Source organism: Leptosomus discolor, chromosome 17 (assembly GCF_034619465.1).
Source record: "Leptosomus discolor isolate bLepDis1 chromosome 17, bLepDis1.hap2, whole genome shotgun sequence".
Classification (NCBI taxonomy): domain Eukaryota; kingdom Metazoa; phylum Chordata; class Aves; order Leptosomiformes; family Leptosomidae; genus Leptosomus; species Leptosomus discolor.
The window spans coordinates 13,151,125-13,166,840 of record NC_141407.1 but is presented as its reverse complement, the minus strand read 5'-3'; the positions used below and the strand labels follow the sequence as shown (position 1 = coordinate 13,166,840).

Genomic DNA, 15,716 nt, shown 5'->3' with positions numbered 1-15,716 from the left:
TTAACGTAACACATACACGCTTGGCTTACTCACTTACCACTACCCAATCACCCCTTGCTTTCAGTGGAAAGAAAAAAATATTTTTTTAAAAAAAATCACCACATCCCAATTGAATGGAAGAAAAAAACCCCAAACCTCCGAGTTAGAAGAGACAAGGAAAATCAAGTATTTCAGTAAGAGGTAAGTCACAGGAACTTGTTACAGCATTGTTACAGATCACAACCAGAACTACTGCAAAACAACAAGCAGCAGGAGAGCTATGGGCATGCAGCCAATTCAAGAACACACAGGGTGGAGCAAGGAGCCACTGTCTTTTCTCTCAAATATTCTCTTAAAACTATCTTGAAAGCACAAATTTTTTTGCACCCCTAGCAGGAGAGATCATCCATGAAGGGACCAAATATTCCTATGAATAACACTGACAAGCGTCACAATTAAAGAGGTGTCAAGTTAAAAATCTCAAAATACCTAATTTATTTAAGATTCTTTAAGATAAAATGACTAATACTACACTTTATGTGCTAGAGAAGAATCATACATCTCCCTCCCCACCAACCTGTCTGTGCCTGCTGAATTTTGAAAATTACAGGATTTGAAGCAACAATGCCAGTATTTCCAATTGCTAACAGCACACAACAACTGCCTTGTACACAAAGTATACGTTTTTGGTTGTTTGGTTTTTTCCTTTTAATAAAGGCTGACCCAAGCAGAGAGATTCCCAGAAGCGGCAACAGTTACAAAAGGTAACTGTCACTGGTTTCACAAACTAGCTCGTTCAATGATGTTTACAAATCAGAGTTACGAAAACCTTGCTGTGGTGCAAACCATCCCGCATCTTACTACCATTTGCACTTGCACTTTCCTTTCAAGTACCTGGGACTGACTACTGCTGGATACAAAATTCTGGCATGAAAGGATCATGCTTTTGATACATCATCGTAATTCCTACCCTCAGCCCTTGGAACAATGCTCAGAGAGAGAATATAAGCTTTGAAACACTCTTGTATTACCGCAAGTATAAGGTACTTCATGGTAATTAATAAACACACCTTCTCAGTGTTTAAGAGTTCAGTGTTTGCAAACCGTATTTTCATGGGCTTCTGCTACTAGCCTGGTTGAGGTACAGTAGAAATTAATCACAGTGAGCGGGCACAAAGTTATACCTCAACGAAATAACTATGCTTTCTGCATTTAGTCTGGGACTCCTGGCATTTTGAATGATTAACTAGGACTGGGAGGGTTGGGCCAAGGACGTAATATGTGGAGCCTTTGCAAAAAGCCTGGCTGTCGAAAAACATGTCTGAATCAGCAAGAAAACTCTACTATTCTTCCAAAAGAGAGAAAAACAGTATCACTAAGTGCCAGCTAATCATCAACAGGCTGCTGTGTATACCTTCACCCCTTTCGGGTAAGGCAATTCCCAACAATATCCAAACTTTACTGCCAGCACTGTCCATCTTAACTCTGTAGCTGATTATTTCAGTGAAATAATCTACTACAAGAAAGTAGACAAGGGTCTCTGTGTTCATAAAGGATCAGTCTCAACATTCTAGCTGTGTTGCTATACACTTTATTTGATTAGCACTGACCAAAGACACCTACTGTAGTAATTCCCAAAGAGCAGCTCACAGGTTTTTCTAAGTATTTACTACAGTGCAGTGAAATATAATAAATTGCCAAAAAAGCACGACTGCAGCCAATTTGAATTGTTTACTTACCGGTGGGAAATCAAAGTCTATCTGGTTAGCTAAATTTAAGATGTAGTCGATTCGAAACTGGTTCTCTGGATTGGCTAGTTCAACTGGAGGTGCCAAATTGCCCATTGCCGTCACTATTGTCTGCAAAGAAAGAAAAAAAAAATTTTGCAGAGAGTGTCTAAATAGCTAGCTTCTAATAACTAAAATCAATAGCTTGTAAGTTTACCTCTATAGCTTCCTTAATATTGTTTTTAATATCCTGAATTTTCATTTTCTTCTCCCTGTAATAAAAAAATACATTAAATTTATAAACTGTAAAAGCAGAATATTTTTGAAATGGAACAAGAACTTGAAAAGTATTCTATCAAAACTGTATTGTCACTATTGACTGAAGTGCTCTCAGTCACTGCATACGTCTGTAGAAGCCTTCATTAAATATCTCATAACTTTTCTACTTAAACAGTAAACATCTTTTTGTATCCAAAAATCAGTATCTAATTATGCTAAAATAAAAACTTAACTGCAGTCTTAGACCGGGACTAAGACATTTTGCAAAATCAAACAGCTTTTGATTCATTTGAATGCACAACACTATGCATACGTGGAAGTTATCTAGAACAGCAGAAACTGGAAACAAACAGAGGAAAAAAAATGGGTAAGTTATTAAAACTAGAAAAAAATTGAAGGAGATCTCAAAGTGCAAAAAAATTAAAGCACAAAAATGATGCCATAGCAGAAAAAGCTAGAGCAGAGAACTCAACCTGACAGAGACATTCAAACTAACAGTTTGGATGTAAAATCTAAAATAAATAATAAATGGGTAATCCAAATATCTAAAATTATCTTTTAACTACAAGCAGAAGAGTAGGTTACAAAACCACTTGGAATGCTCTATATGAGCATTTGGGATTAACTGCAGCCAAATTAAAAAGCGTAACAGGCTCAAGCAAGCTAGAGTGTAACCCATTGCCTCTACTGTCTTTGTACTGTATTTTATGTCAAATCTGACAATAGTAATTTTCAATGTTAAACAGTGCAATCAAATGAAAGGCATTATCAAACACTTGGTATAACCAGGAATTAGCATCCTAAAGGTATTACTAGTACTGAGTCTATAAACTGTAACTTAATTGTAATGCACTATGACAAAATTTTTACATTAATTTCTTGCTATACACAGCACAAAATTACTACTTTGAGGTAAACCAAGTTAGCCATGTAATTACTAAAAAACCCCAGCTAAATTGTCTAAGAGACCTTTTAATCTTCATTAAACTGTTTTTACAGAATGCAACTATTTTTAATTTTTTCATTTTGAAAACTAACATTTTCCAGCACAGTATACCAGAGGCTTTAAACAACTAACAGTATGTTTTCTTTTTTTTTTACCCTTTAAAAGGTAGTGCTCACACTTTCAGCTTACAGACCACAGCCTGAAAACCTCATTTAACTGACTTAATTAATATTGCAAAAGCTTTTTATGACTATTTCCTTTCCATAATTATTCACAACTAACAACCAAAATGAAACTGAAAGCATATTCACCAATCAAGAATGCAGAAGAACAGCAGGGAAAAAAAAAAAAACCACACCAAAACACCACCAAGGCAGATGCAGACATCCAAGAATGGTCAGAATTTTGGTTATCAAACGAAAGATTAGTGCAATTTTCGTGAAAGATAATCAAGGAAAATGCCACTGTGCCAGCCGCATGCTACGCTGCCTTTTAGATATAGATCTTACTATTCTACAGTCGTGAAAAGATGATTGCAATGCAAGCGCTGCTCTGACAGATGGAAAGCAAACAGCAGCATCAAATCATCTCGTTCGGGATGACTTAGCTGTGTAGAGAACACCTCTGAATCAGCAGCAGAACTCTACCAGACAGAAACACGACAGTCCCTAAACACCAGTTTCTCATCACTGACCACTGCACATATTCTCAAGACTTTGGAGCAGGGCAAGGAAGGTTGGTGAAGCTTGATACAGAAAGAATAATAAATGCTCAATAATCAGATGTAAATTCTTGGTTTCCCTAGACTTCTTGATCTACCTATAGACCATCTTATTGCTGAAGACTATCAATTTTTTGCTTTAGGTTGGCACTGCTGATGGGAACAAGGCTGTGAGCCAAGAAAGGCCAAAATCACTGAACTAAGGAAAATAAATAAGACAGGAAAAGAGAGGAAAAAATGGAGGCCTTTTCACCCTCTTCCTTCCCATCTTCAATGCTTCTATTGCCCGAGTCTGAAGAAATTCCACAAACTAAGACTTCTGGTAGGTGTACACATACTGTATTTTTCAGTTAGTGTACATATGGTTGCAGAAAACATCAGCCACTTTGATTTTTAAAAGTTATATTCCTTTATTAAGAAATGTAAATAGTGGTATGAAAGCAGGAAACGTTTATCAGTGACAGTGTAAGCAATTTTTCAGCTGGGTCTTGAACGTAATGAACATGTATCCAGATTCTGCCCCATTGAGATCGAAAGGGCAATTGATACACTGAAAGTTAAGCAAGATACCAGGATTTTTAAAGGATTAAGTAAAGAGATAATATTCAATCATTTTTGCTTTGTTTTGGAACATCACTAGAAAGACAGAAGTTTAAAAAGTTTTCAGTGGTTTTTTTTTGTTTGTTTTTGGTTTTTAAGCAAATGGTAGTTATATTCTCTCTCCTGGAAAACTTATGGATACTTGACTCAAAGTCACATTTACCTGACTCTTCCATACCATACAATAAACCAGATTATTTTTATTATAGGTTTCAGTCAAACTCTCACGTTTACACCTCTTCACTGATCCTCGCACTACTAGCAGCACTGCAAAGTGATAATGAATATGGAGTGATGCAAAACTCCAGCAATTAACAAACTGCTTGATAACCATCATCATCTTTAGAACAAGAATACTCGTAGTCCCTATTTCTGGGTTTGTTGCCATGGCCCTATAGCACGCCCAGTAAACAGGGAATCTTATTACACAGCAATGAATGTATCATGTCATTTTGTGTTTTGTAATGTTTACTAAGCATATATTTTCCATGACAATGAGATACTCTATTCTTCTGGAACTCAACATGTTCATCAATCACTCATCCAACAGCTCGCATACAACTGTAACTTCTCTTCAAAAAAAGAAAAGTGAAACCAATCTTATTCAGGGACTAACGAAAGGGCAGTAAACAAAAGCCAAGTCCCACCTCTCCTGTCCCTTCACTCTGCCAGTTTTCGAGAAACCCCAGCCAGGTTACACCTCAAATTTCCAAAGTTAATTGAACTTTATTTTTCTCTACCATGAAGGCTGAATATTCAACTTTGAAACAGATTCTTGAGGTGTTTTTTTTGTTTTGTTTTGGTTTTTTTCCTTTCTCATTCCCAGATGCTGGCACGATGGCCAAAACTATAAAGGAAAAAAGCTGGGTTCCCAAATGTTTTCCTCTGCAACAGATAGTGTAGATTGAGAAGGGCACTATGCTATCCTGGCTAACCAACGACTGATGTCTCTGCAGGCCTGTTCTGTATCTTTAGATGTCATGGGTTAATAAGGTCATATTTTTAATCTTGTTTAAAACTTTTGCTTAGGCTGTGTAGGGTAGGCCAAACAAAGCATTAAACTCTATTAGTTGAGGATTATAAGAAAAATCTCAAATCCTGCTGTTTTCAATATTTAAATGGGCCAAAGCAAAGCTGCACACAGCTTTCAGGAAAACTAATAAAGTCTATTTTAGGTACTATAAAAAGATGACATTTTAATTCAAATGACATGAAATTAGAATGACACAAAAGGTCAGGAAAATCAAATATTCCTTGAAAACAAACCTAATCATTTTAGTTAGTATTATTAGTAAAGAACTTCTCCACCTGTGGCTGAGCTTTACTGTTACAATGGCAACATTTTTACTCAAACTTTCTCAAATTGTATGCAATGAACACATTATCAAAAAAGATTATCAGAAAGCAAACTAATTTAATTGTAATGTTCATTTCTGGTTTACCTTCTAGACAACATAAATAACTACTACTTGGAACTTGGAAAAAAATATTTAAAGTTTAAAAAGAACGTTGCAGAGGAACAAGGATTCAGTTCACCCAGTATAAACATCTCACAGGTAGAAAAGTTAAAAAAATTTCAGTGCAGAAATGAATGGTCAAAATAAAACATGTTAAAGAATTTAAAAAAAAAAAAAAAGAAAGAAAAAAGAGGTAATAAATCCTGTGACCCCTTTATGCCATTAATCTAAATTCCTGAAAGCAAAGAAGTCTGAATTTCTTAGTCACTACTGACAGGTTAAGAAGCTGTATCTCCTGTTGCAAAGTTCTGTTCAAGAGGCAATACTTGGACAAGATTGAAGAGAAAAATACAAAGAACTACCCAGTTTTAAATCAGAATGTAGTATATTACCTTTTATTAACAAAAAAAAAAAAAAAAAACCAGAGAGATTTTATGAACATAAATGAAGTGATATCCAAACCCTACAAATCCACAATAAGATAGCTAGAAAAAAAATCTGAAATATGCAGAGGACAAAACAACAATGAAATTTATTTTTTTTCTCTTTAGAAGGAAAAATAGCCATGATAACACAACACTATAATTTCTATCATTTTAACATATGTCAATCATCTAAGTTAGTGGGGAAATCCTCCCCACATGTCCCCCAAATTCCCTGATTATATAGAAAACTCCACACTTTAAAAAGTAGGAATAGTTTAGGAACCAAACATTAGACGTGTCATGAAGAACACTGTAAAGAGGTGAATTTAATGCTGTGGGATGCATCATTTGAGTGAAAGTAAAAAAACATTGATTGGATAACATGCAACAGAAAAAGGCTTTGAATGAGGGTTACTTAGGATTGCCAATTAACACCCCTATGAACATGGCCTAAAAAAGGAACATACCATGGAACACGGATACTGAGAACATGAACACAAAATATTGGAACAGTCTTTGCATACTGCGGATATAAATGCTAGCTTTCGTTTTGAAAAAGTCATTTTCTTTCTCAATTTGTCTTTTAACAGATTATTTCCTAGGCGCAGCCTTAGCATAATAAATAATGCCACATAATGGTTTGCAATTTAATAGCACGTACACATTATTTCACAAGTGAGCCTGTCTAGCGTTCTGAAGGGTAGAGTAAGTCATGCGACACGGACACCTACTTAAAAATGACTGGCTTTGTATTATATAATAATCCCCAAATGCATGTTAAAAAGTTCTTTCTTTGTTATGGTCCAAATTTTTTGTAGTTCTCAGGATGCTGCTGCAAATGAAAAGCAGAAAGTTTCTCTTTAAACTTGTATTGCAAAATGTACATGCTTGGAGACTGTATATAGACCACTTTAATAGGGCATATTAAAATGTAATCACATAATGTTAATACAAACCATTACTCTCTTGTCTTCTTTACAAGGTTGTAAACAGCCTGGCTTCTATCACCTTCAGTGATCAGTGTAATGCATAAATTACCTTTATTTCTGAAGCACTGTCAAACTTCAATCGCTCTTCAACTTGCTGACACAGTAACTCTACCTAGTGTAAGCTTCCCTTGCCAGGTGAGTGAATCAATTTGCAAGTATAAGAGCCAGAATAAAAATCTTACAAAAAAATTCACTTGCCTCTCCTTTTTATAGGTGAAAAGAACATTACTGTGTTTCAACACGGGTGCACCTCGGTTTGCTCTCAGGTATTACCAACAAATGTGAGCACACAGGGAAGTAGACACTGCCCCCCTTCCTGCTCACTTCCAAAAGCCCATCGCAATCGTACACGGAAAGTAAATGAAAAGTTAATATATCAATTTCATTTTAGAACACAACTCAGTTCTTTGACAGGCAGTCATGCACCTCACAGGCATGTGGGCTTTAAACCAGCTATTCATCTAAATATGGTGTCTTTGGATTTCATAAACATTCCATAACATCTGCATTAAAAACTGTTTACTGCACCTTATGGAAGTTAACAAAAATGCAAGCAGCACTACCTGTCAATCCACCTCATAAAAACAGAGCAGCAGAATCAAGATCTTCAGACACAAGACCACAAGCAAGGAAATTCAATTAAGATTTTGCTACTATCCACATTACAAAAATTCTGTGGTACTTTACAATCCAACAGTAAGATAAATTTGGTTTAGCAGCCCAAGCTATTTCTAACAGAACAACACAGCAATTATCTCAAAATATTACAGCCAGAACAGCAAACAGGGCAGACGCCAAGTTAGAGGCACTTGAAAATGGGGGAAAATAGGTGCTTGCAGTATTCAGAGCAAAGCTGAAATCATTCATCTTAGACCTATGAGAAAGTACCAATTTTACAGACAAAACTGCTAAAATACAATAGCAAAACCCACTGCCTATGTTTTGCAAATCAAACTCTTCATTTCTATCACACCACAGAGATACCTCAGTAACTCTGCCAACTTCAAAGACATTTTCTGGTTTGCACTGTTCAAGAACAAAAAGGACAAGCACACGCGGTACCAAGGGTAGGAGCCACCATGCATCAGCTGCGCAGCAGTAACTCTGTACAGCTTTCGACAGGAAATATGATTTAGTTGGGTCCTCACTTGCAGCCGAATTGAAAGAGATTTTCTAACCACATTAACACTTTGTTCTTGGCAACTCTGTCACCTCGTAAGATGAAATGAAGTTACCCAAAGGCATAGCTAGCTGACAAATGAAACCTAAAGCACTCTGCACAGTCAATGCCATGCTGGTAACACTGACCACGAACGTATCAAGCGTCTCACTGAAAGCAACAGACCCTTGCGGCTGCTGGATGCAGAAATGTAGTTTCCCCTCCCTAATACTAAGCTCTTCCTCTTACACCACCTTTTCCCCCCCAACATCTACTTCACTTTGAACATTCCTGGGCTTACTTCTCCAAGATTCTGGGTAACAACCAATTGTACCATCCAGCCACCAAAGATTATTTACTGTGAGAAGAAATAATAATAACAGAAAAAGAATAGCTACGAGGATAGAGTATTTGCTTTCTCTGTAAATAACACCTTCTAGAAAAAGAAAAACCCAACAGGCTGAATAATTTTGTCATTATATACTTTGATTTAAAAATCACTGTTAAAAATTAATTAGGTTGCACAGATCTAATTGTGACCTAAGTGATTTGGGAGAACTTAGTTCAACTATCCCCTGATGCACAATTACCTTCACACACACATGATGCAATATATAGAACAGACAATACATACAGAGCTTCCCCAAGTTCCCTTTTAAATGTTGGAAGAAGGACTATAAACTGCTTTACCACTGCTTGTTTTAATACATTACAGTATTTACCTCCATGAGTTACATGCACATCTTACTATGTGGCCACAGAGATGAACATATGATAAGAAATATAAGCACAAATAGCTACCTTCTATTTACAGAATGACAGAATCATACTGTAAGTTAAAAGGCAAGAAATACAAATCACTGAAGCATTGATAAAAAATGCAACACAGCTCTGTGAAAGCAGAGATGGTGTTATTTTTTTATCATTATTTATGCTGGAATGTTAGGGGCTAGGGGTGTGACTTGTTTCTTATCTTAGAGAACAGCACCATAACTAAGTTACTCTAACACTCTAAAAAAAGGCATCCCTAAATATAAACCTAATTAACTCAACATTTAGGTTTATTTAACCTGTGCTCACGGTGATATCCCAGGTGTAAAGGTTAAAGGGAAACTTCATTCTGCCTCCATGGCCATCTGATGCAGAGACTGGGTGTGGGCAGGTTTGGCTCCTCATGAAGTTCCAGGAGCCGGAGGGTGACTGGACACACACACCTGATGGGTGTCCCAGGGGCTCCTCCGGCAGGCAGAACAGCCCAGGCACAGGGCATCCTGGTCATATCATCTGCCCATCTGGACGTGGCAGAGAGATGCTACTCTGGCTCTAAGCCACCTTGGGACTTCCCTTCGGCTTTCCAAATTCCGACATAAAACCAGTTTAACTGGTTTACAGTCCCTTTATACCTGTTAAGTGGCACAAAGAGAACATCACAGACCCAATATTAAGAAGCATAATTCTGCTTATGCTGCTCCATTTACCTCAGCTAATTAACTAGCTATAGTTAAGGTAAGGAATGAAAACAGAATCGATCAGAAGGAGCTCTGTGATGTATGAGGTTGACAAAGGCCCTTTAATTCATACTGTGCAATTAAACACCTTTGTAAATCACAAACTTGGTCTCTAGTTCTTCAGGCATGCACACAGAGGATAACGCACCAGTTTCATTCTCTTGCTCTAAGTACAGGTAATCAAGCATATTACAACAAAAGGTGCCCTCAAAATTTTAGTATTCTCTGTAGATACTCGATATAATAATTAACAAGGCTAGAGTCTTCAGAGTACACTTCCTAATTTTTTTTCTGGTACAGAAGGACACCTCTCAGAACTGGCAGGAACAGGAGGATTCAAGTCAAACTTGCTGAATCAACTTGCCTTGTACAATTCACTATTTTGAGATAACCATTTCAAACTGCTGTCAGGAAGCACAAAGACTTGTTTACTTAAGTGCTGTGAATGTGGTGATTAAGAGAAAAAAAAGGAAACATGCACATCGGCCATCAACGTTTTTGAAACGTTTATGTCCAACCATGCAGCAACACTCAAATACAGCACACGACACCTCTCAGGACATACTCTCAAGCCGCCTGCTTGTACAGCCATCCTTCACAGAAGATCCAATCTACTAGGGTCTCCTGAGTTACCTGATTTGGTCTATTGATTTCTTCATGTCCAGAAAAAAAATACTGTTGTATGAGTACATACTGACCAGACCCTCCAGTATACATGGGTCAACAACACCTTCTGTAAAAACTGGGGTATTTGCTGTGTTGTTCATCACTTCATCCTTGGCACTGCAGAGACTTTGCTTTAAAATACAGGCAGGTAACGGCAGCATTACTGGGGGTCTTGTTCACGCCTTCGTTTTCAGGCACTTTCAAAGCACTTTTATCTAAACTTTGAAACAGCGATTTAATTTCACTCTATGAGTTTCATTTGCTCCGACACCGTTTTGTACATGTCTCCATTCTAGTAATTTCTTCAATCAGGACTGGATATGAAGCTTTCCAAAGAGGGCAATCACGTCCCAGAGCTTCAGGGGTACGACATGTACAAGAATGGGAGGAACAGCTTCTACAATGACTAAGGACCTCAAAGCTACTTAAAACCTAAAAAAATACACATCTGGCTAAATGCCAATATTGAATGGACAAAAATAAAAATGGCTGGAACACTGGATGCCAAGTAAGCACACAGCCCAGCCCAAGCAGATGCAACGCGGTAGGGAAGACAGTAACTAGACAGGTGGAAGATGGTCAGTCCTGAAAGCCTCTTGATTTTTTAAGTGATTATGATCTCCATTATCATCTGAAACACTTCTGGCATGTGATATTGTAGACAGGCGGTCTGGAAGGCGCTTGCCTCTAACAGTGACGAAACCCAAGGTTTTGAATTTAAACCCCTGCACATTAGCAGGCAAGACACAGATGTCAGAAGGACAACAGCACAATGGAAACAGAAAAAGTGGATGGCTCAAATTCATACGATGTGGTGTCCCAGCAGAAACAAGGTAAATTCTACAAAACATGTTTCTACATGCATTCACTGTAACTTGTCTGAATTACCTGCTTTTTTTCCCCATTCCACCTTTCCAATCTCTTCATTTAATACAACTCAAGGCCACTAAAATATCCAAAGAGCTTTCAATGTGACAACAGAGCTTTCCGATTTCACTAAGAGAACAACTGAAACAGCTGCTTTTTTTGCTTATTGGGGACATATGCTTTAGTTGTTCAAAAATTTTTTTGTGCAATCAAGGTTTGCTAACACATCATCTGTGAAAATTATTACAATATTCAAACCCACATGTGCTCATAAAGATTAAAATTTAAGTGCAATTTGATCACAGAAATTCTTAGAGACATATCTGACCAGGGCAAATATGAAGTATCATTGAGACGTCTGATCAGTAACAGTTATTAGGTACCTGCAGAGAGCTATTTGCTTCCAACTGATAGTTAAAAAAAAAGTTTGTAAGTCAGGACAGAAAAACCAAAATACACGTTCCACCACGAAATATTCACTCAACTATTAACACCAATTTAAAACTCAGTTTGAAATATTAAGGGATGAAACAAAGAAGGCTTCCCCTTCACTATGCAATGACCTGCAATATGACTGCATTTTCCTGAAAATTTTGCTTTTGCTTCACTCAAATAAAAAATAATTATCTAACGTATTTCACCATTTTTCCTCTGTCAGTTCTTAAAATTTCAATTAAATTCTCAATGACCTAAACCTTTACAGTTTCCAAATGCTGCAGGATTTAGTATTGATAGTCCCCAAGTTCAGAATGACAGTTGGACAAGGAAAGTAGTTAAGGCAATGAATGTAGACTTTCAGGGGGACAATTTGGAAAGGAACACAGGAAATGTTTATTAAAACATGCAGCTGTCACTGAAAGCTGACCTTAGATTTCAGTGAGATACTAAGGTTAAATGTTTTGTTCTCCACACATTTCTTACAGCAGCGTTGGACCACTTTCACTGAATTAGCTATTTTCTTCACAGCTGTAAATCTGGAATTTTTACCATTGGCAAAGTCTCAATCAAGGCAGATTTCCACAGTTATCTCTAATGATGAAGAGCTGTCAGGTATATGCAACTTTAGTTATAAGCCTTATAAAATTGCCTAAATGCTTATAAACCCAGCATTATCAGCAGAAACCAGAACAGCCCCTACTGATAGTGGATTTTGGGAAGTTCAGGTTCACAGTAATTCTCAACAGTGTGCTGTCGTATCTAAACGGTGATTTCCATTATATACTTTATTAAAATCCACATTTCAATAGAAAGCTGGTTTTGTGAAACATGCTATAGATTTAATGTTTCCATGCAAACAATTAGCACAACATTCCCATTGAAATCCCCAGAAAAAAAAAAAAACTGTCAAATTTGTCAAGTTTAGATTTCAAGAGTTGTAGCTGTGTATTTATTCTTCCAGCCAGTGTATGAATTTACTACGACTGTGCATGTGAACTGCGTGTTTAGAACAGTCACCAAATATTGGAATGAGCAAATCTGAAAATCTGTCCTTAAAGATCCAGGCTAGTGGACAGAGAGGCAGGTGTAACACAGCACATAACAAAGCAAGGTGCTGACAACATTGGCTCTAATCCATCAAAGCACTTAAGCACATGTTTAATTTTAAGCACATGAGTAATTCTATCAACTTTAATAGGGCTACTCATGGTTTAAGTAGTGTGATGGATGGGGGCCAGAATGCAGAACCTTTAAGAATGCTGCATGGCCTAAGCTATACAAAGGAAAAACGGCGTTCTTCAACCGAACAATTAAGTTATAAAACCTTTGGAAGCAAAATTTACCGTAAGTTGAATACAGCTCTGCTTATGTAAACACAGAGATGCAAGCTGTTCTGTCATCTTTGAAGATAAAATATGATGCAAGTTCTCGTGTGCAAGATGTCCACCTGTCTTTAGTTTGTGCCTCTTTCTCCAGCTGCTCTGTGTTACAGCCGTATGTCACCTATGCCCATCACAATTCGCTTCAAAACAGGGGGGAATCACAATTAAGCAGTCTTACGCAGAAAAGATCAAAAACTTAGCTACTAGTTACATTTGTTAAATAAGATGCTACTAGACACAGTTTGAAAACATTAGTACTACAGTTTTTCAAACATAAGTTTGCCTGTACAGACACTAATACAGTTTCAACTTTAACTGGCTTAATAGTTCAGTAACTCCTCTGTAACATCAATTATTTTGGATATTCAAAGCTGTACACACGCCTCTCATTTTTACTGAAAAACATCTGAATTTGCCACACATTATACATGTATGATTTCTTCAAAATATTTTATACAGTCAATGTTAAGGATGTTAAAAAAAATTAAAAATCTGCTCTGCAAATTTCTAGCAAGGACAGTCTCTGTAAATCAGAGGTGACTGACTTGATCTCTAAACCACTCACTAGAAAATTCAGGATCTTGTTTTATCTGAATATGGCTCCAAAAATTGCTACCAAGTTTTAGAAAACAGTTTTCTAAAAAAGGAAGAGAACAGAAGAATTTGAAAAATCCTTTACAGACGTTTTCCAGGACATCAAATCAGTCTCACTAAGTAGTAACACACAAGAGTCATTTAGTTTTATGCCTGCACTCATAAGTCAGAAAAGCTCCAGGAAAATATCAGTTACATAGCCATTGTCCCAACTGTACAGTGAATTTTAGCAGCTTCTAATATAATATGAAGTAATATCTGCTTTGAAACAAACAATGGAGAACAAGTCAAAGTCAATCAAATGATCCCTGTTCCCAGGGACCAACTCTCCCCCCCCCCAAAGGTAATGTTACAGTTTGTGTCTGCTTAAGACCAAATCCCCAGACAATAAATGCAGAAGGGAAACGTACGGCTAACTGGGAAGCAAACCTCTTCCGCCAAACATTTCAAGAATTTCAAACTTTTTCCTCACTTTAGAGTGGAATAAAATTGAAGCTGATTATTATTTGTCTTTCCTTCCCCACCATATCACATACCATACAGTACAAACATAAAGCAACTAGGTAAGCTGTTCTACTTTTCCTGCAGTGAAAATTAGAGGGACTCATAACTTTTCAAAAGCAGGGAAAACAAAGGCCATGCAAGACCACCACTTGTAGGTCTGTCTGGATTCTAATGCTGTTGCAAACCTTCACACTAAAATTTATTCCCTCCCTGATTGCTACCACTCAAAATCTGGTGCAGTATAGTTCCTGCTCTGACTGTTCCTAATAGAACCTAAAATTAACACAGCTATTTCACTCCTAGATTTGTCAACAAGTATGACTGAGAACAAATGTGTGTTCACATTTGGGTTTTGCCTTTTTTTTTCCCCTTACTGTTGGGGTTTTTTTTCTGGGTTTTTTTGTTGTTGTTGTTGTTTTTTTGTGGGTTTGTTGTTGTTGTTGTTGTTGTTGTTGGTTTCTTTTTACTTGCTGGTGAACATGCGGCAAAGAGAACATAAAAATAAATAGCTTTTGTGTGGATTATGTTTTCTGAGATACCTTCAGCAAGGGAATTATACACTACTTATTAGAATGAATTTATAGAAAATGAAGTACACTACTAGGGGACTCCAGAATTCCCTTAAATACAATTCAAAAAGAGAATGCTTTGAATCTATGTCACTGCAGTCTCTAATTTTTGCCAGAATTCTCAGCTTACTAAAACAGTGTATCTGTTGTGGTACATCAACGCATTTTGTAGTGTTACTACTGTCAACGATTTTAGTAATAACTGACAATTTCTAACTTAAAAAACTTGTTAAGCTATTGCAATAGAACATTTTATGATTATCTTTGTATATAAAAAAAAAAGAGTTTACCTTTGTCTTCTAGTACTTTTACTTCACACATCTATCACAACAGTACTGTGTGAGAGCAGAAGCTTATTATCCTTGTAGATAAGGGAATGGAGGAAAAGTGACTAAGTCTCCAAAAGGCAATTCAGAGTATCTATGACAGAAGTAAGCTTTTCTCCAAAAAAAAACATTCAGGAGGTCAAAGCATCTTATCAAGCTCCTATATAGCAGATGTCAATGAAAAAACCAAAACAAAACACCACCACACCATGCCTGCAAAAAAACTACATGGCATTATTCTATGAGTGAATTCCTCAGCATCACACACAACTCTCACTTAAGGGCGTCTTTATTTCAGGTTAGTATGTCCAATGCTTTTACCATATTTTCCCACCTTTAAACCAAGAAACATACTGTATCTTGTGAACTTCACAGTGTCCTCACAGCTTCCAGCAACATATTGGTTAATCAGGGCTCTTTTAATTCTAGATTCAAACAAACACAGTTTGATTCTGTTCCAAAGCGGAAGCTGAAGCAGTTTCTTCTTTACTCCAGACAGTTTTAAAACCTTTTTTCCAAAGTCTCAATCATTATTAAATGATCCTCCCTTACATCTAGCAAAAGTGTCAGTGGGCGGGTA

At 36.9% G+C, this 15,716-nt stretch overlaps 1 protein-coding gene across 4 annotated transcripts in view; it reads right to left on the bottom strand.

Annotated features, from left to right (window-relative positions):
- Positions 1-15,716, bottom strand: part of GNAS (GNAS complex locus) — a 157,780-nt gene that overhangs the window by 54,441 nt on the left and 87,623 nt on the right. For all 4 annotated transcript variants that reach the window (XM_086474948.1, XM_086474950.1, XM_086474949.1 and 1 more), the window contains 2 exons: positions 1,924-1,978; positions 1,719-1,838 (listed from right to left, as the gene is read on the bottom strand). In XM_086474948.1, coding sequence (XP_086331074.1) covers positions 1,719-1,838; positions 1,924-1,978 — 175 coding nt within the window. The remainder of the gene's footprint in view (positions 1-1,718; positions 1,839-1,923; positions 1,979-15,716) is intronic.